General features: G+C 34.5%; 1 protein-coding gene across 2 annotated transcripts in view; it reads left to right on the top strand.

Moving 5' to 3' along the window:
* Window positions 1-6,527: 6,527 nt before the first annotated feature.
* The window catches only part of LOC114335006 (alpha-tocopherol transfer protein-like), a 124,099-nt gene continuing 103,644 nt past the window's right edge, over window positions 6,528-26,982 (top strand). The window contains exons 1-3 of one of the 2 annotated variants that reach the window (XM_028285155.2): window positions 6,548-6,763; window positions 17,209-17,368; window positions 24,748-24,994. In XM_028285155.2, coding sequence (XP_028140956.2) covers window positions 6,625-6,763; window positions 17,209-17,368; window positions 24,748-24,994 — 546 coding nt within the window. In that variant the 5' untranslated portion in view covers window positions 6,548-6,624. Of the gene's footprint in view, window positions 6,764-17,208; window positions 17,369-24,747; window positions 24,995-26,982 lie in introns of both variants that reach the window. The other variant, XM_050656382.1, reaches the window with a different exon arrangement.

The following is a 26,982-nucleotide window of genomic DNA, read 5'->3' as shown; positions in this document are numbered from 1 at the left end:
TGAATATTTTTATAATCTTTAAATATAATATCACTTTGGGTGTGAGAGGGGGGGGTGATCGCCCCCATCACCCCTCCCTGGATACGCCACTGCTTAGCGACCACTTAAGGGTGAATATTGTGCTATTAAGGTAGCATTAATGAAATAAAATGCGTGTAGGTGGCGAAAATATGCAAAAATTGATTTTGGGCCACCACTGTGGCTTTGGGGGGCAAAGAATGTAAAATGTGTATAGGTCATAATTTGTAGCTTACACTGTGTTGTTTTATTTTACATAAGTACTTTATCAATAAAACAAACAAGTGACGAAATAAAAAACAAATCTGGAGCCCGCCAAAGAATATCACGAAGTTTACGGCGCCACTGTGCCGTAACGGTTGCTTATACGAAAAAAATGAATAGGGCCTAATTTTTAGAGTTAATAGTGGTCTTTAACCTTGTATAAGTTTTGTTTAAAAATAATGCATAGGTAATGAGAAAATCGTAAAAACATGCTCGCCAAGGGATAGGGGTAGTTTCTGCAGTATATTTTCAAGGATAGGGGTGGTTTCCGCAGGAATATTGCAATAACCATATATATTTTTGAAAAGCAGAATTGATGAAGCATATGCCCATATGGATCAAAAAGCAGAAAACAAAAAAAATCAACCCCCATTTTATTTTTTTTTTTTTTGGCTACAGGGGTTGCACTAGGAAATCGCTTTTGGTGTCCATGCATGGGTAATAATAACGTGAACAAAATGATATATGAAGCATATTAATAAAGGGCATTGTGTGTGAAGGATTTCAAGAAAATCACTTTATTTATTAATTATTCTTTTTTTTGGGGTGGTTCCGAGGAAAAAATGGGGGTAAATTATACAAATTTGTAAATAGCACCAGTACGTGGGTAATTTCTAAAAGTCTTTTTACTCTAGCATAAACGGTTCAGATGGTATAAAAAGGGGTTTTTTAAAATGTAACACCCTGTAATTAAAAATAGGGCAATTACCCTTAAGTGAAACCTATACCAAAAAATCAGTCACTTATTTGTGAAAAATTGTCGCAGGACTTGTTCTTAATTTCCGTTACAGTTAGGGAAAAATATAGTTTTTTTAAAAACATCTTTTTTAAAAACTTGTCAACTTTGGGGCGCCACCCCCGCTAAACGGTGAATGATAGACATATGCTGTCGGGTAATAGATCATAGAAAATATAGTCATCTTCATATTTCTGTAAAAAAAAATTTTTGTAAAAGGTACAGGAATGGCTACGTTCCGCAAAAACCACAAATTACCCCCTTTAAAGGGGTGAAAAAGGGGGTTCCGGGGCGAAATTTTTTCAGAAAAAGTTAGTCTTATAATAAGCACCCCTTGATCTACCAGAAAAAAAAATAAAACCGGACTTGTGTCCATTTTGCAAGGTTCAACCTCTGTTTCCTACACTACTAAGCTATCCTGAAAATGTCAGGTATCTAGGTAGCCTAGAACTATTTTTAAAATGGATTACAAAATTTGCGGAGTTCGTGACACCAACCAAGCCAAGTATATAAAAAGGTTTTAAAAAAGAGGATATAATATGATACTATAGTGAAAAGTATTACTCTATACAGCTCTGAGGCATAGCCAGTGAAAGAAAGAACACTGGTAACCATGAGGGCAACGGAAACGGATTTTTGGAGAAGAGCAGGAGGAAGATCTAGAAGAGAATGGATTACCAACTAACGCATTAGAGAAATAATGGGAATCAAACGAACAATCACGGATGACTTATCAACAAAACAATTTATCTTGTTCGGACAAAGTATTAAAAAACGTTTTACTAAAAACCGTTTACCGAAAAATGTCTTATCTCGGAAATTTAATGAGATAAGACCGGTATAGAATAGATTAACCAAGATTATTTTTCCAATATATTTTTATATTCTGTTTTGCCAGTAAGTATGTGACATTTCACGTACTTGGTTTCAGATAATTTAGGTTTAATATGAAGTTGTTTTAAAGCAAGAAAATAAATTGGGATTTAAAAAATGGCATATAAATTAATGCATTTTATATTATCTTATTACAGAACTATTGATTTTACTCATTGTTGCCATACGACGGCGATACAATCAATTTTCCCCCTACAGTCACTGCACTAAATTTTTTACCTCCTCATATTTTATCGTATCTCCCCCCAATTTGTTCTATTTCTTTCTGACCGCTCCTATTTCTTTGACTCCTTCGTATTTTTCTGATATCCACCAATTTCTTCTGGCACTTTCCAATTTTTACTGACTCCCTCTAATTTATTTTTACTATAAATATAGATATAGATTTCAAAAACGAAAGACAATAAATAACGGTATATAGCACTTGCGACAGATTAGAAGTAGTCGGAGAGATAGAAGCGGATTTTGTACGTGATAAGTAATATGGAAAAACTATACGGGGATATGTTGAATTAGTTGTGTACATGACTTTCACCAACGGCCGGAAACCAGAGTTGGGGCCGAGGGTAGTTATAAGGGGTCAAAGTCGCGGATTTTATTATTTTTTTTATGACGCTCATAATCGAGATAGTGCACCAAAATTTGGGAATAAGTAGGTCATGACGTAACTAAGTAAAACCTCTAGGGGCGGAACGCTGCGTGGCCGACAAAGGGATGGGGGTAGGGGTGAATATAAAAAATATAAAGGGTTTTTTGCCACGTTCGTGATTGAGATAGTGAACCAAAATTTGGGAATAAGCAGATCATGATATTTCTAAGTAAAATCCCCAGAGCCGGAAACCAGAGTTGGGAATGGGGGTAGTTATAAGGGGTCAAAATCGCCGTTTTTATTATTTTTTTTTGTGACTCTCATGATCGAGAGAGTGCACCAAAATTTGGGAATAAGTAGGTCATGACGTAACTAAGTAAAATCTCCAGGAGTGGCATGCTGCGTGGCCGACAAAGGGGTGGGGCAGGGGTGAATATAAAAAATATAAGGGGCTTTTTTGCGATGTTCGTGATTGAGGGAGTACACCAAAACTTGGGAATAAGTAGACCATGACATAACTAAGTAAAATGCTCAGAGCCGGAAACCAGAGTTGGGCATAAGGGTAGTTATAAGGGGTCAAAATCGCCATTTTTATTATTTTTTTTGTGACGCTCATGATCGAGATAGTGCACCAAAATTTGGGAATAAGTAGGTCATGAGGTAACTAAGTACAATCTCCAGGGGAACGCTGCGTGGCCGATAAAGGGGTGGGGGTAGGTGTGAATATAAAAATATAAGGGGTTTTTTGCGACGTGCTAGATTGAGATAGTGCACCAAAATTTGGGAATAAGTAGACCATGACTTAGCTAAGTAAAAGCCCCAGAGCCGAAAACCAGAGTTGGGGATGAGGGTAGTTTTAAGGGGTCAAAGTCGCAGTGTGTATTATTTTTTTTGTGACCCGGCACAACATTTGTCCCCCACGCAGTGTTCCGCCCCTGGAGATTTTACTTAGTAATGTCATGATCTACTTATTCCCAAAATTTGGTGCACTATCTCGATCACGAACGGCAAAAAAAACCCATATATTTTTATACTCACCCCTGCCTACCACCCCTTTGTACCCCAAGCAGCGTTCCGCCCCTGAAGATTTTACTTAGTTACGTCATAACCTTCTTACTCCCAAATTTTGGTGCACTATCTCCATTATGACCGCCGCAAAAAAAATAATAAAAATCGCGACTTTTACCGCTTTAACTACCCTTGTCCGCCACTCTGGTTTCCGCCTCTGGGGATATTACTTATTTATGTCATGGTCTACTAATTCCCAAATTTTGGTGCACTATCTCAATCACGAACGACGCAAAAAACCCTTACATTTTTTTATATTCACCCCTGCCCCACCCCTTTGTCGGCCACGCAGCGTTCCACTCCTGGAGATTTTACTTAGTTACGTCATGACCTACTTATTCCCAAATTTTGGCGCGCTATCTCGATCATGAGCGTCACAAAAAAAATAATAAAAAACGGAATTTTGACCCCTTATAACTAGCTTCCTTCCCGACTCTGGTTTCCGGCTCTGGGGATTTTAATCATTTATGTCATGGTCTACTTATACCCAAATTTTGGTGCACTATCTCAATCACGAACGTCGCAAAAAACCCCTTATATTTTTTATATTCACCCCTACCCCCACCCCTTTGTCGGCCACGCAGCGTTGAGCCCCTAGAGATTTTACTTAGGTACGTCATGACCTACTTATTCCCAAATTTTGGTGCACTAGCTCGATCATGAGCGTCATAAAAAAAATAATAAAATCAGCGACTTTGACCCCTTATAACTACCCTCGGCCCCCACTCTGGTTTCCGGCCGTTGGTGAAAGTCATGTACACAACTAATTCAACATATCCCCGTATAGTTTTTCCATATTACTTATCACGCACAAAATCCGCTCCCAGCTCTTAGACTAAAGTTACTCCTTCTTATAGCGCGATGTATACTATTGAAATTTTATGTGTGCTTATAACTAAATTATCGTTGCGCTATCCTGCTATATTCAACAAAACTAGCTTCTTACGATATTTCAGTAGATATGCCAAATCAGTTTGGCCGATTTTTTCTGCAAATATATATGTTTGAGGAATCCCTTTTGTGGGACTGGATTATGACATTTTTCAAGCACCAAATCACATTCATGGTTCATATAGTGATGAGTGCCTTAATAACCGGCAGAATAACACAAAAGATGAAAAACATATTAAGTTGTGAGATAAAAAGAAATAAAACTAGTGAAGGAGGAAAATTTAGCGATCAAAACCTATAAATTTACGTTCTGTTGATCGTTTCCCATCTTTAGACGTATTAGAGGAGTACTTATGTCAACTAATACTGTTACTGTCACAGTGGTAGTCGCCAAACTCGTCCGATACGTCTAAAGGTGGGAAGCAATAAATAAAATTTAAATTTAGAGGTTTTTATCTCTAAATTTCGAACCTCCACTAGGCTCATTTCTTTTTATCTCAAAACTTAATATGTTTTCCATCTTTTGCGTTATTCCGCCGGTTATTAGCGCGCTCATCGCTGTATGTAGAGACACAGAATAACTAACCATACAGAAGCGAAACTGACTGTCGTTTCCATTGATTGTGTGGGAACCGAAATATTTGACCTTGAGCCCTAGTTACAGAATGGAACTTGATGTTCTAAGGAATAGACCAATTCAAATGATGTGATATTTTTGACAAGTAGTTATTAATTAATTTTGAAATATAAAATTTAACTATAAAATATAAATAAACTATAAAATAAAACATATATAAATATAAAATTTAACTAAAAACAACTGTCACTGTCAGTCTAAAAGTGAGGTTATACCAGTTACGTTGACACATGAGCATGAAAATTATGTTACCATTTTGGGCCTGAGTTTCGCTTCTGTATTGTTAGTTATTCTGTGGTAGAGATATTAAACTACCCATTGTTATGGTAGGTACATGAAAACTTTTTCGAATTAGCCCAGTTTGTCACTTTGTTTGATCAAATATGTTAAATATATTATAGATTATATTTTTATTATTTACATTTTCATTTTTATCTTATATTTATGTTTAATTACTTAATTTTGATTATTATTATATTGTAAAAATAAAACTACTGGTTTGTGACTAATAAAAGAAGATAACCTGTTTTACCTTAGTCTATTTTATTTATCATAATTTTATATTTATTTAGTATCATTATTATCTTGGATAGCAATAAGAAATATTCGCTTTAAAAATTACAGGCTATAATAAATATGAAGTAAATGTGAAAGATATATTACTGGTTACTTATTTCATTTTAATTTTATTGATTATTTAATCATTTACAAGATTTAAAATAACAAAAAAATTTAGGAATTTCGAACATAAAAAAAGTTACCACTGGTAAGGATTCGAAATGACTCACGTTCAACGTAAAAAATGGTTAGGCGCGAAGATAGCTGCTGTTTTTAGTAACGTCAGTCCAAAGGAGTTTATTATGACTGCATATGAAAATAGCTTTGTATTTTTAGTATTCTATTCACAATTTCATCCATTTTCTAACCTTTTAAACTTTCCTGGGATTCCTACAAATGTTCCAAAATCGAAATTTGTTAAATCGGTTCAAATATTCTAAAGCTCTTATAAAAAAGATATAAAAAATCGGTTTGTAAACGTCATTTAGTGTTTACATATCGACAAAAGTACCGGACAGTACTAGGCTTTTATAAGATAAGATAATTTACTATTTCTATTTGAGTACCCTCTATGTCCAAATTTGGATAAAGTGTTATACCACTCCATTAAAAATTGTGTAAGTATATGAATTTACTAGTGATCTCATAATAATTATTTCGGTTAAATATTTTGGTTGCTTTATTTTTAATAACAATTTTATCGATTCAAAAATATGCTGGTACACCACTGTCAGGGTTTTTTATATACTGATGTAATCTATCTCAGTTTTATTTAAATAATAGAAGTTCTTCTGAAGCTAATTTCTTGTGGCATCTTAAAAAATTAATTAGCTTATTTCTAACAAAAATAACAGTGAATAATAGATTTATCACTTCTTTATTTAAATATGTTAACTACGTTTTGCACCTTGATACATTACAGAAATTGTTATTCTTATTGAACTACTAGCATTCAACACTTCTCTTAAAATGCCTCCAAACGATGTTTTGATTACTGATCGAAATGAAATCCGAAAAATTTGGGGAAAATCAGAAAATGATGTTTACAAGGATATCCAGATTATAAAGGAATGGTTAAAAATCCAAAAACATCTGCCAGAGATTCCAAGTAAGTAAACACTTTAAATTGAGCTTAGAGATGCTTGTCATTTAATTTCTCTAACGGCATGATACATCATAAAGGGTTTTGTATTTTGTGTTTTCAGTTATTTTGAATTACTGTTCAGATGTTAAGCATTTTTTTATGTTCAGTAAATTGTTGAGATTCGTCCTTTAGTATCAACCTATATGTAGTATCAAAATCTAACATATTGTGTTATCGTCACTTTAGTACTGTCGTCAGGGGGGTACAAAGGTCGTCTTTGTTTAGATGGAATTACCCAAGCTGTTTTATGTATTTTGACCCGGAAAACACGAATTTTTTGGGTAACAGTTGGTCCTTGTGTCGATAAGATTATTATAAAAAAAATTGTAAAATAAAAAAAACGCAATTTTGCGGAAAACAAAAGATTTTCCTGTATTTTTTTGGTGATTCTAAGTAAAACATGTATAATTCACAGTTTTCGAGATAAACGCGGTTGAACTTTCAATACATCGAAATATTGCAATTTTTGAACCTGAATAAGTTTTGATCAAAAAATAAAATAGCAATTCAGCTTACAGCATTTGAAAAATCAAATCAAACTATACCGGCATGATTATTTGCATGACTAAAATTTAATTTTTTTATTGTAAAACAAAGCTGTACACAAATACTGTTTGAGCGTTTCGACGCGTGCCCAATACATGCATTTTAAAACATGCTACATAGAAATTGCCAGTTTACAGGCCTTGCACTTATACCGACTCCTTCGATTTTAAATGAGAGGTGTATTTAAAACACCAATCAAGCACTTTGCGTTTACAGCTTTGTTTAACAATGAAAAGAATTAATTTTTAGCAATGCCAATATTCAAAATCGGTATAATTTGACTTGAACTTTCAAATGCTGTCAGCAGAATTGCTATTTTATTTTTTAATCAAAATTTATTCGGGTTCAAAAATTGCAATATTTCGATTTTTTGAAAGATCAACGACGTTTATCTCGTAAACTATTCATCATACGAAAAAACGAGCGCAAACATTTTTTACTTAGAATTACCCAAAAAATACAAAAAAATATTTTGTTTTGGTCAAAATTGCTTTTTTGTAATTTTGCAGGTTTCTTGTTTATAACAATCTTAACGACATCCAGACCAACTGTTACCCAAAAAATTCGTGTTCTATATACAGGGTGTCTGCGTAACTCGGAACCATACGGGAAACTTTTTTAATATCAATTTTACGAAAAAAAGTTATTCTTTATAAAGTGCTCTGCATAGTCTATGCAATTATCAGATATCAACATTTTGTCAACAGATGCATTTTGTCAACAGTATACGAGGTATGTCAAAAAATATGAATTTCGCTCAAGAGCGAACTACCTTTATATTTCAAAATACCAAAAAATTTTATTATGAAAAGTTATTTGTAATTAAATACCATATTCAAATATGTAATAACAGCCTTCTACTTGAAAAAAAAATTTCTGAAATTTTCCTAAATTACCGATTTCGAACATCATTTTTATTTATTAGACATGTAATAACTCTTTTATTAATACTTTTAGGAAAAAAAGTTATTCTTCATAAAAATCTGTGCATGGTCTGAACCTCAAGATGCAACCATCACTTATCCAAGTTTGTTAATTTTATGCGAGGTGTGTCAAATTATGAATTCTAGAATTCTTTCTAAATTCATATTATTCGATACACCTCGTATAAAATTAACAAACTTGGATAACTGATGGCTGCATCTTGAGGTTTAGACCATTCACAGATTTTTATGAAGTATAACTTTTTTCCTAAAATTATTAATAAAAGAGTTATTACATGTCTAATAAATAAAAATGATGTTCGGAATCGGTAATCTAGGAAAATTTTAGAAAATTTTTTTTTAAGTAGAAGGCTGTTGTTGTATATTTGAATATGGTTTTAAGTGCAAATAACTTTTCATAATAAAATTTTTTGATATTTTGAAATATAAAGGTAGTTTGCTCTTGAGCGAAATTCATATTTTTTGACATACCTCGTATACTGTTGAAAAAATTTGATATCTGATGATTGCATCTTAGGTTTTAGACTATGCAGAGCACTTTATAAAGAATGACTTTTTTTAGTAAAATTGATATTAAAAAAGTTTCCTATATGGTTCCAAGTTACGCAGACACCCTGTATATCTACGGGGTCCTACAGCCTCTGCCGCATCCCGCATTTCGATCTCCACCTTTTTCGGTCGGTCCATTCTTCCTCATTTATGGCTCTATCTCTAATTATTTCTCTGATTCCTTCTCTCCATTCCAGTGCTGGTCTTCCTCTTCTTCTGTTCCATGGAACATAGTTTAAAGCCTGTTTTGGCCATCGTTCATCATCCATTCGCATTACATGCCCGTACCATAAAAGTTATTTGGATTCTATTGTATCTACGGTATTGTAGATTCTTATTGTCCTTCTTCTTATTTCTTCATTTGGAATGTGATCAAGTCTAGATATCCGACACGCTCTTCTCAGATAGTACATTTGTACTACTTCAAGTTTTTTGTATTCATTCATTGTCATTTGCAAACATTCAGATCCGTACGTCAAAATTGGTTCTACAACCGACTTGTAGATTGTCATTTTGGTTTGTTAACTAATTTTAGGAGACCAAAGTAACGAGTTTAGTGTTTGTACCAATTCTCGACCCTGTTGTATTTTCTGCTGGATGTCCCGTTTCGACGTTCCTTCGCATTGTTTTATATCTCTAATCGAGAGTTCTGGGTCTCTTTCTTCGTCTTTTATTCTAAGGTATCCTGTTTTGTTTATATTGATTGTGAGTCCCCAATTTTCGTATTATTCGGTTAACTTTCAAATCATATAATCCATGTCTTCCTCATCATTTGCCATAATCACTTGATCGTCTGCGAAGAAAAGATTTGTTAGGTACTTGTTTCCAAGTTCTATTCCCATTCCTATGCATTTTCTCCTCCTGTTGTTTAATGTTTCCTGAATATAGATTTTAAATAGGGTTGGGGACAAAGAACATCCTTGTCTTAAGCCTTTTGTTACAGGAAACGGATCTGAAATTTCATTTTCCATTTTAACGGCACTTTTTGCATTTATGTACATGTTCGCTATGGCGTTCATTTTTTTTTTATTTAAATTTACGTGTCTCGACAACTATGGTCATTGACACGGGAACAAAAACAGTTACAATAATTGGTTACAATAGTTGGTTACAATAATTGGTTACAATATTTGGTTAAGCTACAAGTTTAGGTACTTTTACAAAATTTATAAATATTTTATATTAAATTATACTATTTAGAGTCTCTCAGAAAAGCAATCAGAGAGTTCATTGAACCAGGTGAACTAAGTATATCACTAAGGGTACCACTAATGTTATGCCGTCGTCGGGTGGAGCTGAAAGTACTGCATTCAAGTAGGATATGTTGTATGGAAAGCCGCGTGTTGTTGCAGCTTTCACAGACTGGTGGATTTCCAGAACTCATGAGGTAACCGTGCGTGAGACGAATGTGACCTATTCTTATTCGTCTGATTATGGCTTTGTCTCTTCTTTTTTGTATGGGAATTTGCGATGGTCGAATTATTGGTTGTATTTGATGTAATTTTGATGTGCTCCTATTCCATTGATCTTGCCAATTTTCCAAAACTGATTGCTTAAAGAGATATTTTAGGTCCTGATGGAGCTGTATCTTTTCGACAGGATTATTAGGGCAATTAGCTTTTTTCGCTGCTTGGTCCGCTTTCTCGTTACCAGTAACACCTACATGCGAAGGAACCCAGATTATGCATACCCAGAGACTGAGGTGCCCGAAGTTAACAGCTGATGACAGTGAGTGTGTACCTTATTGAATATTGGGTGTTGTGATCTTAAGGTTTTTAGTGAATGAATCGATGACAGTGAGTCGGTGCATATGGCTATACGTTTGCTGCTTTTTGGTGTGACTTCTAGAGCTTTATTTATTCCATATAATTCCGCTGTATGTATACTGCAGATTGTAGGGAGGCGGAATGACGCTATTGTTTCATTTGTAGTAGTAACTGCGCAACTTGTACCATGTTCGTCTTTACTGGCGTCTGTGTATAAGATTGTATCAAACTTTTCCATGTCGATCATTTTATTGAATTCTTGTCTAATCATAAGGCTGGGTGTTTCCTTTTTGTCGTATCTACATAGACTAATGTTAAAACTAGGCTGCTTTCTGGTGCAAGGCGGGGTATGAGGGATACAGATCGGGGTCATATTTGAAAAATCTGTTGTTAATTAACTGGTGTAATTTGCGGTCAATTGGGTATACAGACCTAGGTTTTTCTAACGGATCTATTACTGTGTGTCTGGCAACAAGATGGGCAGCTGGATTTGAGGGGTTGGCAGAGACCTTTGCAAAATAATTCAGAAGGAGTATTTGTCTCCTATCAGTCAGTGGAGGTTCATAGGCTTCGACATGGATGCCTTCAGATGGGCTAGATCTGAAAGCACCAAGACAAATACGAAGAGATGTGTTCTGAACGACGTTAAGAGAATTTAAGAGAGACTTGCATGCAGACATATAGAGTATGCTACCGTAATCAAGTTTGGACCTAATTAGAGCTTGGTAAATTCTGAGTAATACTTCCTCTTCAGATCCCCAGTGATCGTGAGCAAGGGATTTAATTATGTTTATTCTTTTTAAACAATTAGCTTTAGTGGTTTGTATATGATTTATCCAAGACAGTCTCTTATCAAATTGCATACCTAAGATTTTATGGTTATTTACTACACGAAGCGAAGTTCCATGTAGTTTTAAATTAGGTTGGGGAGACCTGTATTTTTTACTAAATTGGATTACTACAGATTTAGGTGGTGAAAATTTGAATCCTGTACTTTCTGACCAATTGGTAATAGACTCTAGAGTGTTTTGGAGTAACGCACATGTACTGGATGTGGTCCTATCTTGACAAAATAGAATGATATCATCAGCGTAAATTGCGTGTTGAACTGGTGCTTTTATCATAGAGCTTATGTCATTAATACAGATTAAGAATAAATAGTGTGGTGCTAAGTATACAACCTTGAGGTAGTCCATTCTCTACAGCTTGTGCTGCAGACATTTTACCATTTAAGGACACTTGAGACGTTCTATCCGTTAAAAAGTAATTAATAAATGTTGTTATATTACCTTCTAATTTGAGGTCACTAATGCCTGGTTGCACCAACAGATCTTAAGTTCCAGATTAGCTAAGCTCTTCTTATAAATAGGGCCTCTTTGAATATTACTTACTTTTAACCATAATTTTAGATTCTTACCTGATTATCAATTATATCTATTATTATATTATGGTATTCTTATTGTAATATATTATAATTATATTATATTAATTCTTATGATATTCTCGACTTAAGCTTAAGATCTGTTGGTGCAACCGGGCATAAGTTTTGCAAGAATTATTGATTTTGAAGTGGTATCGAAAGCACTCTCTATGTCTAGAGCAACGGCAATTACCTCATTCTTGTTTTGCATGGCGTACGCAATTTCAGACTGAAGTGAAACCAAATTGTCCATAGTGCATCTATTTGATCTAAATCCTGACTGAAATGGATTTATGCCCGGTTGCACCAACAGATCTTAAGCTTAAGTCGAGAATATCATAAGAATTAATATATTATAATTATAATATATTACAATAAGAATACCATAATGTAATAATAGATGTAATTGATAATAAGGTACGAATCTAAAATTATGGTGCAACGTAAGTGATACTCAAGGAGGCCCTATGTGTAAGTAGGGCTTAGCTAATCTGGAGCTTAAGATCTGTTGGTGCAACCAGCCATTAGTAACTTATGTCGTTCTAAGTACCAGTTAAGACGATTATTTATCATTTTTTCTAAGACTTTACATAATGAGCAAGTTAAAGAAATGGGTCGAAATGAACTGGGTAATGCTGACATGCAGTCATTATTTTTATTTGGAATCAAAATGGATTTTCTCCATAGCCTGGGAAACAGTTGATCTGTCCATAAAATATTGTACAATCTAATAATTTTCGTAATGTATCTGAATGTAGTTTTTTAATAAAAATTGAGGGAATGTCATCTGGTCCGGCAGCAGATTTTTTTAGAGAGCTAACAGCATCATAGAGTTCGTCCAGAGTAAACGGTAGGTTAAGTGGATCAGGGTTAGATGAGTACGGCTGAGGAGGGTTCTGTTCGTCTCGTCTCAATAAATGGTTAATTCTGTTTTTGGATTTGTCTAAAAAATATTGTGCAAAGGTATCAGAGATTTTCTGGTTGTCTGTGATAATATTATTTTCGTGGATAAGAGCGGGTATTTTATACGTTGTGTTGCGTCCATTAATTTGTTTTATTTTGTTCCATACTTGAGTTGGAGGTGTGTCAGCGGTTACAGTACTGGAGAATTTAAACCAAGATTCTCGTTTACTTTCTTTTGTTACTCGTTTTGATTTGGCCTTTAGTCTCTTGAAATTAATTAAGTCCACTTCTGCTCGTGTTCTGCGAAATTTGTTTAAGGCCTTTTTGCTAGCTTTAACTGCTAGCTTGCAAGATAGGTTCCACCATGGTACAGATTTATGGGATGGATTAATAGTATACCTTCCAATGTGTTCCTCTGCTGCTTACAGTATGCATCTATTAAATTCATCAACATCCGTATCAGCATTGTTTTGATAAACAATTTCGTTAACTCGATGCTTAACAGATGCGCTGAAAAGCTCCCAATTAGCTTTTGAGATATTCCATTTGTTCTTAACATAAGACGGTTTAGCTTCATTATTAATGATGAAGATAGGGAAGTGATTGCTGTCATAGAGACTATCAAGTGTGTACCAGGTAAGAAGAGGAGCTGTTTTAGGATCACTAATGCTCAGGTCAATTGAAGAGAAGAAGCCAGACTGTATATGAAAATACGTGCTACTTCCTGTGTTTAAAAGATTAACATCATGGTTAATGATAATATCTTCAATGATCTTACCCCTACCAAACGTATTTTTAGATCCCCATATAATACCATGAGCGTTAAAATCTCCAACAAGAATAAATGGAGCTGGAAGTTGGTTCATGAGATTTAAAAGTTCAGCACTGGCAAGATTATAGTTAGGGGGAATGTAAACATTGCATATGACAATTTTGTTAGGGCACCATGCAGTTACTGCTACAGCTTCTAGCGTTGTGTTTAATAAAAATTCTTGGTGAAAAACATCATTCGACGTAAAAATGGAGGATCCACCGCTGGCCCTTAAATGCGTTGTCCTAATAAAATGATAGCAAGAATAGTTTTTAAGATACGGATTGTGTGTTGTGTTAAAGTTAGTCTCTTGTAAGCAGAGAAAGTCTGGGACGTGATCTGAGATTAATTGTTTTAAGCGTTCAAGACGGGGTAAAAACCCGTCACAATTCCACTGAATTAATGTGAATATAATTACAGATTATTTTAAGGAATTTTGAGACTGTTGAGATAATTGAGATACGTCTGAGTTGCTGTCTTCATCGCTTACGTCATGGGATATATCAATGCTAGATACACTTTCGGCATCATCAGGTTCCAGTTGGAGTTTAATTTTTTTATTTATACGTGTTATACGATACCTAATTGCCCGTTCTTGGAGAGATGAGCACAGAAATTGTAAATTTAAGATCAAAGATTTAATATCGCCCGTAAATTTCAATACTTCAGTGTAAGGATCGTTGTTTCCAAAGGTGTTTTCAAGGAAAGCTATCAGATTATCTTGAGGAAGTATGAATGCTTCTGGTGTTTTATTGTAGGCCTCTTTTATATCCTCTTTAGTTTGTTCAGTCAGTCCGGTTTCTATTGGTGGGTTTGTCCTTTGTTTCTTTCTTTCTCGCTTAATGGTTTTATCCTGCTGTATGTGGCTGGCAGGTGAAACGGGTGGAGGCATGCTAACAGTGTCATTTAGGGAACTGTTTTCATTCGTGGCTGTTGATACTTCTGAGCGACCTCGTTTAGGGCCTGGTTTTAGTACAGTAGTTGTGTCCTGTTGTGCAGTATCTGTAACAGGGGTCACGCTGGAGGTGTCCGTCGGCTGTGTGTTATCTAGTAAAAGTGTTGTGTTCGTGGATAATTCAGGATTTGAATCAGGAGTTTGGGTTACATTAACAGTTGTAGGATTAGAGCATTTAGAAGCAATGTGTCCTGGTTGTTTACAGATAAAACACTCCATTTTATCTGTAGATAAAAAGATTCTGTTGTCAATACCTTCAAAAGGTATTACAATTGACGTTTGGAACTCAAAATTATCTCGGGATAATTAAATCGGGGCCGGCGTAGCCGAGTGGTAGTGTGCTAGGCTAGCGTGCCGGTGGTCCGGAGTTCAAATCCTACCGCCGGAAAGAACAACTAGACATTTTTAAAATGTTTATAGGCCCCAGGTCGACTCAGCCTGAATAAAATGAGTACCTTGGGTAAAACCAGGGGTAATAATAGGCCGTTGAAGCGTAGCACTGGCCCTGTTACCTTCCTTGTATACCGTAGGCCCTAGATATAGCAGACTACCCTGCTATACTCCCAAAGCCACGTGAGCGGTATAAAACGGGAGACTATTATTATTAACTCAAAATTATCTGTATTGGAAAAAACACATACTTGGCGTCTAAAGCTAAGGATGTGAGAGTACTCATCACCTGGGATACCAGCTCTTAAAAAGGAAATCGGGGAGGCTAACTCAAGCCCAAGATTTTTAATGGCACTTTCTACTAAATCGTGCGGAACGGTTGGGGAAATATTTGATATGACAATTCTTTTCGTGGGGGAAATCAGTCTGCGAATATTTAGGGTAATGTTCCATATCTGAATATTAGGATGCGATGTTAATAACTGTGCGACTAGATTGGAATTGGTAAGATAAATACATATCCTATTATGGGATATCCTAGAAGCAAAAGAAATAATAACTCTAATAGCTCTAACATAGTCATATAATTTAAAGTTTTGATCAGCATGTAATACTACCGCTTGGGTGTGCTTTGGAAACGAAGGTTTTACTATGGATGTAACTATGGATGCATACGAAGTTGTTTGTCTAGAAGTTGCATTATCTGTAGTTTGAGACATATTTGAAGCTGAATTGTTTTGCACGTTACTGACCATGTAGTCAGAAGCAGAAACAATATTATGAAATATAATAATTATTTGTTTAGTTTAGAATATTGTTGATATTTACACATTTTGCCCGTACCACTGGTAGCCGGCTAGATGTTTCTAATTAATGTAAAAACAAAAAACTGGATCTAATTATAGTTCCGAATAAACTAAACAAATCTAATTTAAAATGTTCAAATACGTACGTTATAATTATTGTTATCACTCTCACTGGTAAACTCGTATTTCACCGCTATTAATAAACACAGCTGCGATCGTCGGTGTTTACAGGTTGAGGTTCTAAAATCGACCTATGGCGTTCATGTATGCCTTACTTAGGCCTGCCTTCGTCAATACTTCAAATAATCTTTTTAAGAGTACTGTATCATAGGCCTTCTCTAAGTCAACGAACACTAAATGAGTCGGTAAATTTCTGGCTGTTCGTTTCTCTATAATTTGTTGAAGTATAAATATATTATCAACACAAGATATGCCAGCACGGAATCCACTGTGATCTTCTATTTCCTCATATTGGTTTTCGATTCGTTCTTTTATCAATCGACCGTACAACCTCCCCAATGGGCCAATAACGCTTATACCTCTGTAATTTTTACATTTCTTCTTGTCTCTTTTTTTGTGGATAGAGCTTACGCACGCCAAACTCCAATCTTCTGGAATATTATCTTGTTTGATTAGACATTTATTAAAGATCTCTGCTAAAAATTCTATTAGTATTGACGGTCCATATTTTATTAACTCAATGGGGATGTTTCCAGGTCCTGCGGCTTTCCCGTTTTTCATGTCCGTTAAGGATCGTCTTATCTCATCCACACTGATTGGCTGTACTTCGTTTTCGTCTATTGGATCTGTTCTTAAGTCTCTATAATTTATTTCGCAATGTGGTCTTGCTTCTGTCAATTGGAATTCGTGTTCTACGGGTCAAAATACATAAGAAAAACTTGGGTAAGTCCATCTAAATAAAGGAGGCGGCTGTACCTTCTCTGCCGACAGCACTACTTCCATTTTACAATTTATCAATAAAAATTTTAAAGTATTTACGTATTTACAAAATATCGTTCTATCTTTTAGGTTTTTTATGTGCTTTAATAATTCTAATTACTAAAATAATAATTAAACATTTTTGAAAATAAATTATTGGTACTTAATAAAAAACAATTTGCGACCCTTTTTTTCTAGTGTAGCTAGTTTCCAAAAGTTAGAAGTTTAACTGAAATTTATATTAACTTCTTTGAATATAAGAAATTAAATTCAATTTTAATTAACAATGTTTCTGTATTTTGATAATTTTATTTGTAGTTTTTTTTATAATTTTACAATAATATAAGTATATAAAATTAACGTAATATAAATAATTTTAGCGGACAATATGATTGAATTTTTTCTCGTAAATTGCAAATTTAGTATCGAGAAAACAAAACAAACCCTGGATATGTATTATACTGTCCCTAGTCTTGTACCTGATATATATAAGAATATACATCCTTGTACTTCAGACGTGGACCTAGCCTATGAGACAGCGTAAGTAAAAATATCAAATATTTTTTTAGCAATTCAATTATTAATATTATTAGTTTAAATATCTTAGCGAGTATCTTGGAATACATACCTACGAGAGCCTAATCGAAAAAATATGAGAATTGTAATTTAATGAGTACAAATACATTGTGATTACCTATTAAGTCATCATCATAATCATCATCGTCATCATCATCAAGCTTCTTCTCTTGTCCTCTACAAGACGTAAGTTCGACCTTGTGCTAATTGCATCTATCTGCCATCTATTTTGTTATGTCGTTTGTCCAGCGTGTTGGTGCCCTCCCTCTGCTTCTTTTGTCCATGCGATGTGTTCATTATAACAGTCTTTTTGTCCACCTGTCATCCTGCAGTCTCGCTATATGTCCGGCGAAACTCCATTTTAATCTGGTAATTATATCCACGATATCTTGCACACCCGGTCTTTGTCTTATCTGTAAATTTCCCACTCGGCCAGCAAGTCTTATTCCTAGAATGGATCTTTCCATTTTCCGCTGTGCTATTCTCAGCTTTGACACCCCTTGCTTTGGTTAATGTTAGTGTTTTAGCTTCGTACGTAATGACTGGAGGAACACATTGATTGTATACTTTGCTTTTAAGGCTTAAGGGAATTGCACTGCTGAATATGTATTTCAATCTGCCACATATGCTACCCAGCCTAGACCAATCTTTCTGTCTATCTCTTGGATACGATTGCCTCTAGGAATTTTGATGTCGTGTCCGAGATATAGCTATTGACTTATTTCTTCTACGATATTGTCTTCCAGTGTTATTGATCCTCCTAACACCAAGTTAGTCATCATTTTGGTTTTGTTCATTTTGGTGTTGTTTATTTATTTGCAAACCAACCTCTTCAGCTGCTTTCGCAAGCTCTGTGAGCATTTCGTTTGCTGCATTGGTGTCGTCAGCGATTATGACAATATCGTCAGCGAACCGGATATTGTTTGGTTGCTTTTCGTCTATGCGTATTCCCTTGTTGGCTCAGTTCAGTTTTTTAAACGCATACTCTAAGACAGTCGTGAAAAGCTTCGGTGACATTATGTCTCCTTGTCTAATAATACCTCTCTCGATTTTGAATTCGTTCGTTTCTTTATGGAGCTGCACACTCGCTGTTACATGTATATAGATATTGATACTATGAAGCAAATGAGTGTACCTGTAATCTCTTCGACAATGGACAGTGATGTCGCTATTTTATCATTTTTTATAATGTGTCGAAGGCTTTCTGGAAATCAATAAATATTAGTACTAGTGGTCGGTTATATTCAACAATTTTTTCTGTCAATACCTACAGTGATAGTATGTGATCGTGTGTCCCAAACCCAAAGCGAAAGTCAGCCTGTTATACTTTTTGGTAAAAGTTCAATTTGTTTTTAAGTCGGTTAGTGATCACAATGGTAACACTTGTACATGTGTTACAGGAGACTAATGGGTCAGTAGTTTGGACATTTGTGGGGTCCCTTTTTTATACATGATCACCATAAGGGCATCGTTCCATACACTGGAAATTATGCTATGAAAAATGCGTACATTAAATAGGTCTTGAATTTTTCCTAAGAGGGTAGGTACTTCTTCCACTTTTTATGGCCTCCACCACTATGGTGTCGTCTTCCCGTTCTGCTTATAAATGATAACAATGTTTTAGAAGCCGATCTTCGTTTTCTAATACTATTTGTACAAGCCGACACCTACCTAATGGTTGGTCCAATTCATTGTTCATAGCTCTAGCTAAGAAGACAACTAGTCCAAGTAATGAAGCTTAAAATAGGACAAAACCTCGGAATTGTTACAGAATGGATCGATTTCCTTGAAAATTTGAGAATAAGTAGTGGATAGTCCAAGGATCAAAATCTATATGATGCCGAAAAGTGCTTTTTTCATGGGGGTGGTTGCCACCCCATTTCAGGGGTGGAAATTTTTTATTATATTTTGACCGCAAAAGTTAGTAAAATATTCATTCTAAGCAAAAAACGTTCTATACATTTTTTTGATAAAATTAATAGTTTTCGATTAATTCGCTATCGAATTTGTTAGTTTTATAAAAAAAATCAATGTTGTTAATAAGTTTTCGGCTAATAACTCCAAAAGTTTTCGTTTTATCAAAACAACTTTAATTAACAAAAATGTAACTTTTGAGAAAATAAACAAACTCGTTTTTTTATTTTTTTTTAAGACCAGTATATTAATGGAGCTATACACTATTAAATATTAGCTCTTCTTCGTCAAATGCTAAATACTGTAGTTTCAAAGTCAAAAGATGGGAAAACTCTGCATTTTTCGAGGATAACTTGTTAAAACTAATTTAAAGCATTTTAAAATATCTATCTCCAGAAATAAAAATAAAGTCTCTAGCTCAAAAACTAAGTGACGTGTATTGAAAAGAATGTTAGTCCCTACTTTTTTCAGCGAAAAAGTGACGCGAAGCAACCTCCTAATCATCACCCTAATTAAAATTAGTCATTAACTTTATTTCGTTTTCTTTATTTGTATATTAATAATATGTTGTAGAAATTTGACTGGCTTAGAAAGATTAGTTCTTAAAAAAACTGGAGCTAAAACGATTAACAAATTTTTGTAGTTTGGAAAAAATGGCTTTTTCTTCAGAATAGAAAGATTAGCATCAGAGATACGAAAAAATGTTTTAATATGAAATTTTAGCATATTTAATTCCCAATAAACTTGTTTGCAAAAATTTTTACTGCGGCAAAAATTGAGTGAGCTATTGATAAATAAAGCTTGTAATAACATGCAAAAACCACCTTTACCAACCCTTTCAAAGTCACCTCTATTTGCGAGTGAGGTTTTTAGAAATATTTAATATTAATAGGCTTATAGACCTTATAAAAACCTACAAAATTCTTTTTTACCAAACTTTCTAAGATAAAGAATAGAAAAGTTACAGCTAAAAAATCAATATAATTTTTTGAATAAAAAAGGAGAAATCTAATTGGAAGCATAATAATGTAAGTTAGCGGTGTTTTTAGCCATTGGCCTTATTCGTTCTTCTTTATTTATGTATTATTAATAGATTCTAGAAGTTTGACTGGTTAGAAAGATTAGTTCTTAAAAAACTGGAGTTAAAGGCGAATAACGAATTTTTCTAGTTTGGTAAAAATGGCGGTTCTTCAGAATAGAAAGATTCGCATCAGAGATACGAAAAAATGTTTAAATATGAAATTGTAGGTTATTTAATTCCCAAGAACTTGGGTTGAAAAAATTTTTTCTACAGAAAAAATTGAGTGAATCGTAAATTAGTATATTATTGAAAAACACTTCATTCTTTTTGCCTTATCCCTCTGCGGGGTCAGCTTCCCTAATTGCATTTCTCCACACAATTCTATCTTTGGTAATATCAATGTTAATCCCCTTTACCAACATGTCCTGCCTTATCGTCTCCCACCAGGTCTTTTTGGGTCTTCCTCTCCTACCCCTTCCAGGAATCTGCACTTTAGCTATTCTTCGTATTGGGTGATTAACGTCTCGACGTTGAACATGACCAAACCATCTTAACCTATGCTCGCTCATTTTGACATCAATTGGTGCCATACCTAGACTTCCCCTAATATACTCATTCCTAATTTTATCCTTCTTTGTCACTCCACTCATCCATTTAAGGATTCTCAATTCCGCCACATTCATTCGTTGTTCCTCTTTTTTTCACTGCCCAACATTCAGTTCCGTACATCATAGCCGCTCTTATGGATGTTTTATAGAATTTTCCCTTCAGTTTCATTGGGATTTTTCTGTCACACAACACACCACTCGCTTCTTTCCACTTCATCCATCCAGCCCTAATTCTACTGCATGCATCTCCATCTATTTCTCCATTACTCTGTAATACCGATCCTAGGTACGTAAAACTATTGCTTTTCATAATCAGTTCACCATCCAAAAGTACCATTTTATTTGTAGTAACTCCATCTTTAAATGAACATTCCAAATACTCTGTTTTTGTCCTACTAAATTTTAAACCTTTTTCCTCCAGAGCTTGTCTCCACTGTTCCAGTTTTTGTTCTAAGTCTCTTTCACTATATCCTATTAACACTACATCATCAGTATACTTTAGGCATCATGGAATGCTACCCTGTAGTTTCGATGTTATCTGGTCCATTGTAAAACACTTATATTATTGAAAAACAATACCATATTATTGGAAAACACTTATGTTTTCGATGTAAAACTAACACATTCGACAGCGAATAAATCGAAAACTGTTCATTTTATCAAAAAATGTATGGAACATTTTTTTGCTTAGAATTAATGTTTTTATTAACTTTTGCGGTAAAAATATAATAAAAATTTCCACCTCCGTGATGGGGTGGCAAACTCCCCCATGGTAATAGCGCCTTTCAGCATTATATATTTTAATCCTTGGACTATCCACTACTTATTCTAAAATTTTCAAGCAAATCGATCCATTCTGTAAAAATTTCGATGTGAAAAGATTCGGTTCCTGGACTAAAAAGCTAAAACCTGTGTTGATTGTTAAACCGTCAGTTTGTTAAATCATTTATACATAATTTTTCTGAAGGTAATACATGGTCGTATCTATAATAAATGTGAGTAATACCTAAGTCACACACAGTTTGGTTTCTGTAATAGGTTTGTAATGAGAGAGTCATTGTTTGGGGTGAACATACTTGCTCAAAGATGTGATATATCTGTAGATATACTGTTGTGTTATTGACTTTCAAAAGGCATTTAGTCGTGTTAAACACTCTATGTTGATCAAAGTTCTAGATGAGTTTGACTTGGATGACATAGACGTTTGCATAATTGCAAATTTGTATTGTAATCAAATGGCATCAGTTTTAGTAGACGAATTGGAATCATAGGCTCTTAATATTAAAAGAGGAGTACGACAGAGTACATTTTGTCGAGCCTCTTCTCAACGTTTACTCCGAAACAATTTTCAGAGATTTACTTTCTGAAAAACAAGAAGGAATAATAATTGTGAACGGTGAAGTCATCAATAATTTGCGATATGTGGACGACACAGTACTCCTATCTTCTACTCAAGAAGATCTGCAAACATTTATTGATAGCGTCGTTAAGAGTTGTCAGAAACCAGGTCTGGATCTGAATATACGGAAAACCAAAATACTCGTAATAAGTAAACAACAGAATGTGAATATGAAACCGTCTATATGTAAATAATACCAAATTTGAGCAAGTTGACCAAATTGTTTACCTTGGATATCAGTTAAATTGTAATAGCAGGGAAGCAAAGTATGCTAAATGTGCAGTCACTCGAGCGTTATGGTAACATATTGGGTTCTGAAGAGTAGGTCCTAAAACCAAAAAAAGTTTTCCATTTTAGTGGGCGCTTGCCATTTTTTAATTTAATTTTCCAACATTCTTTTTTTCCGACTATAACGCCATCTATCCATAATTCGAAAAAACGTTTCGAATAAAAGTTACTTATTTTTACGTAGGAAATCCAAATCTGCAATAAAAATGGTGGTTCCTATTTAAGATTTTAAAGTATCCCCCACCCCACCTCCGTGGAAGGTCATGTTTGGTGCCATTCGATAGATTTTTCAAAAATATTGAAAAAGTTTATTTTACAGTTTTTCGATTTGATGTCCATTTCGCGAAATATCGCGAGATTAAATTTACCCCCCACCCCTCTCCGTGGTGAGTTGTGTTTGGTATCATTCGATAGATTTTAAAAAATATTGAGCATATATTTTTAAGTTCTTCAATATGTCGTTCATTTCGCGAAATATTCGCTTTTTTCTTGTGAAACTTTGGGACTCACCCATTTCCTTACACCCGGCACAAAGTGTCAGATTTTTGAAATATAGACTCTTTTGCATATACTTAACTTACCTTATCTTAATCTGACAATTTCGATTTTTTTTAAGGATAGATTTTATTTTTCGGGCCCCCCTCAACGAACTCCCCTGTGTTAAGAGCCAATATATGGTAGAGGTACATCTGTAGGGTACCAGGTTTCTCCCATATGCTAATCTGACGCGCTCGAGTAACTGCAGAGTCACTGCGAAATTAAATCTAGCATAGAGCAGGCCAGAGCCGCATTTAGCAGGATGTCCAAGGTATTATGTAATAGAGACCTAAAATTGGCATTGAGGATCCGCCTACTTCGCTGCTACGTGTTCTGGATTTTACTTTCTGGTGTTGAGTCTTGGACTGTGAATAACATCGATCTAAATCGCATTGAGGTTTTCGAAATGTGGTGCTATAGAAACATTAATTTTAAAAGTTTCTTGGGAGGAAAAGATTCGTAACTCCACAATTCTAAAACGTCTCAGAAAGACTACTGAGATTATAAGACGCATTAGAAATAGGAAGCTATTGTATTTCGGACATGTAATGAGAGGTCTAAAATATCAGTTGCTACAAAATATTCTGCAAGGTAAAATAGAAGGCAAACGCAGTCCAGGACGAAGAAGAAATTCATGGTTGAAGAACTTGCGAGATTGGTATGGTGTTGATACAATCATGCTATTTAGGGTGGCAGTGAATAAAATTAAGATAGCTATGGTGGTAACCAACATTCTGAGAGGACATGGTACATGAATATGAAGAACAGGCACCAAATTACTAATACTTACAATCCAGAAAAAGTGTAAGATATATTTAACCCGGCATTGGTCGCTAGGTTGGTTTTCACGCGAGTGTTCGTGCGTGAGATTTTGTCTCACATATTAAACTTCTGCCTTTTTTTGCAAAATAAAATTTTCAAAATAGATTTTAAACTGTTTTTTAATAACTAATGATAAGAATGATAATTATTAGCTGTATACACAATGTGGCTGTTGATGCGTTTGTTCGTTTTGATCTAAAAATTTATAAATAATATTAATTTTAATATTTCAATATAAATTTCGAATTTGTACTACATTTTTTTATTCTTCTCTTGTGCTTCCTATAATAAGGCCACGTTCTAAAATTCTCGATTTTGGATTCATATTGCAAATAAAAAATAAAACAATGCTTTTTACACTATGGTCGCGTGATGAGATAATATCTCACATGAAGCGCACTGACTTAACAATCGGGTAATACTAAGTTAACTGAACCACCATCTGAGCAGACGAGTCTATTCGATTGTAGAGAAAGGATAATAATAAGGAGATTGGAAGGAACTACAGCATATGTAATTTACCAAGAAAAAAATTGTGTGCAATAGCCTGAAAGAGTGAGACAAAATCTTGTCGACCAATGCCGGGTTAAAATATCAATTAAAACGTATGAAATTAAAAAAAATACTAATTTCTTGGGTTTGTCTTCCAGGTCAAAAAGTATTTTTAAGTTTGGGGCTAGAAATCAAAATTTCAATTACCTCAATAGTTTTAGTTCTCTGAAAACTTCAACTAATAAATAAATAATGTTTTTAGAAATTTCGTTTGCGTACCTGTCCTTACTCCGTCCTTACATAGGTTAACTGTGATACAATATAAAGATTCCGAAAATGGAAGCGTAGCCAAAATGTCAGCTCATGGTCTAAAAAATATTTACGAGATACGAATTCATGAGGACCTGTCAATGGGTGAAATATATCTTGTCGATTGTGAACGTGTTAAATTCAGTGTTGCAGCTGGAATAACTCCTGTGACGTTGAAACAAATAGCTTTTGTTTTAGAGGTAAGTTCATGTTCCAATATTATATTCGACATACTTTGGAAATTTTGTCTTCGGTATTCCAAAATCAACTTCCAGTTTTTCCGTTGTTGCCTTGAATTTTCGAGCCTTGAACTTTTAGTGTTCTTAAATTTTTCTTCATATATCCCTCGAAAGCCGGTGCGGGGTGTAGGTGCACCCCAGACATTCTTTTTCTCACCCATTTTTTTAATAATTTTTTTAGATTATTTTAAATTTTTTTATTCGCATTAAATTCAATTCTGCACGCATTCCACCATTACACCATTTAAAACTCTTCGCATTTACGGGGTTTTTTGGAAAAGCGACAGTGGGGTGAAAATGTACCCACAGTCATAAGTCATAATATACCCACGTTAGCCATAATATTTTAAAACTTATGAATTTCTCAAATGTGTTCTCGAGAGAATTATGTTACAATTATTGTACGTTTGTTTTGTTTGAAATACTAGGGTCAACTTGGTGATATATAATCTGCAAGATTTTATAGAGTCGGTGCGGCTTCTTGTGTAAGAAGATTTAGCACACTCGAAAGCCTTTGTCAGTAACAATCTTAATTAAAATCCTTAATATTTGTTTTGGTGGAAAGTTGGTTTGAGCAAGAAATTTGAGTAAGTGGATTTTGTATCGAAGATGAACTAAGATTTTAAAGGATAGCTACGATCCGGAATTTGACCAAAATGTGGCAAATCAAGAAAATATTGACGAGGAGAGTAACAGAGAATTGGTTAACGAGAGTGAATTTGATGATCTCCTATAAACCTGAAATGATTCTCCATTGTAACAAAACAAAACAATACACAACACAGTGCCAAACACGCAGGTGGCCCATGGTAATGTTTTATCACCTATTAGATATTTCAGACATAAATGCTTTTAAAATTTGGAAATCAATGGATCCAAAATACGATGGAAACCCTTTGGATGTCAAACCAAATTTTTTATTAGACTTAGACTAGGAATTGGTGAAAGAAAATAATGTTATCTACAGGATATGAAAACACAAATAATATGCACTCTCAGTTACGTCAAATGATGAAAATTGCATAATGCATATTCTGCATTGGACATTTCTAATGTCACACCTGCAGCTAACAGAGCTACGATGTGTTAATACTTGTGTCAGAGAAAAAAAAAGACTGAAAGTCACGGCATTACTAACGTCTGATCGAATATTATTGTCACCATAGGTGGGCTCTGAACGACAGAGATATCTATACAGTGCATGTCTATTATGAATTCAGATATACTTTCCAGTTTACGTCAACTTTGACAGGATACTTGTCACTGTACGTACGTCAACTTAAAAAACACTATAATTGAACATAAAAAGTAGCAGAGGAAGCAAAATTTTAACTTTATACGAATTAAAAGGTCTTGAGATTGGGTATCTTTTCAATGTGTTTTCAATCTTTATTCTTTGTGTGGAAAAGTGATCATAACAACACTGAATATAGCCGCAGTTGGCCGTGACGTCACACTCCGGCGGTCTTTTTTCTTATTAAAACAAGACACACGTAATTTTTGGCACAGGTAGCTTTGATCCCAATAATTGTGCATCGCTCGTTATATTGTGCGTAAAGGTTTCTTTGTGTTGCTCACTCTTTGAAAAATTACATGTGTTTGTCTTGCAACGCTAATTAATTTCTTTTTAAGAAGAAATAAATACTGTACTAAGATCCAATATATGGTAGGGGTACTTGGTTTCTTCTCATATTATATTCTGACGCGCTCGAGTAACTGCAAAAATACCCGCTTGGGCTCATCTACCATTACTTATATCTCATTTCTTATACGTATTCATGTGAACTTACATAAACGATGCTAAAATTTTCTTCCTTCTTACTGACCAATAGTCCAAGGTAAATAAAATCTTTTATACACTAAATGTGGAACTATTTATGGAATAAAATTTCTAGCATAGTAGTGTGTCATAGCCTCCTTAAAAATAATTTATCTTTAGTCGTTTCGTC

The sequence above is a fragment of the Diabrotica virgifera genome, chromosome 7 (assembly GCF_917563875.1).
Source record: "Diabrotica virgifera virgifera chromosome 7, PGI_DIABVI_V3a".
Lineage (NCBI taxonomy): Eukaryota > Metazoa > Arthropoda > Insecta > Coleoptera > Chrysomelidae > Diabrotica > Diabrotica virgifera.
The sequence above is the reverse complement of the archived record's forward strand: the minus strand, read 5'-3'. Positions and strand labels throughout refer to the sequence as shown.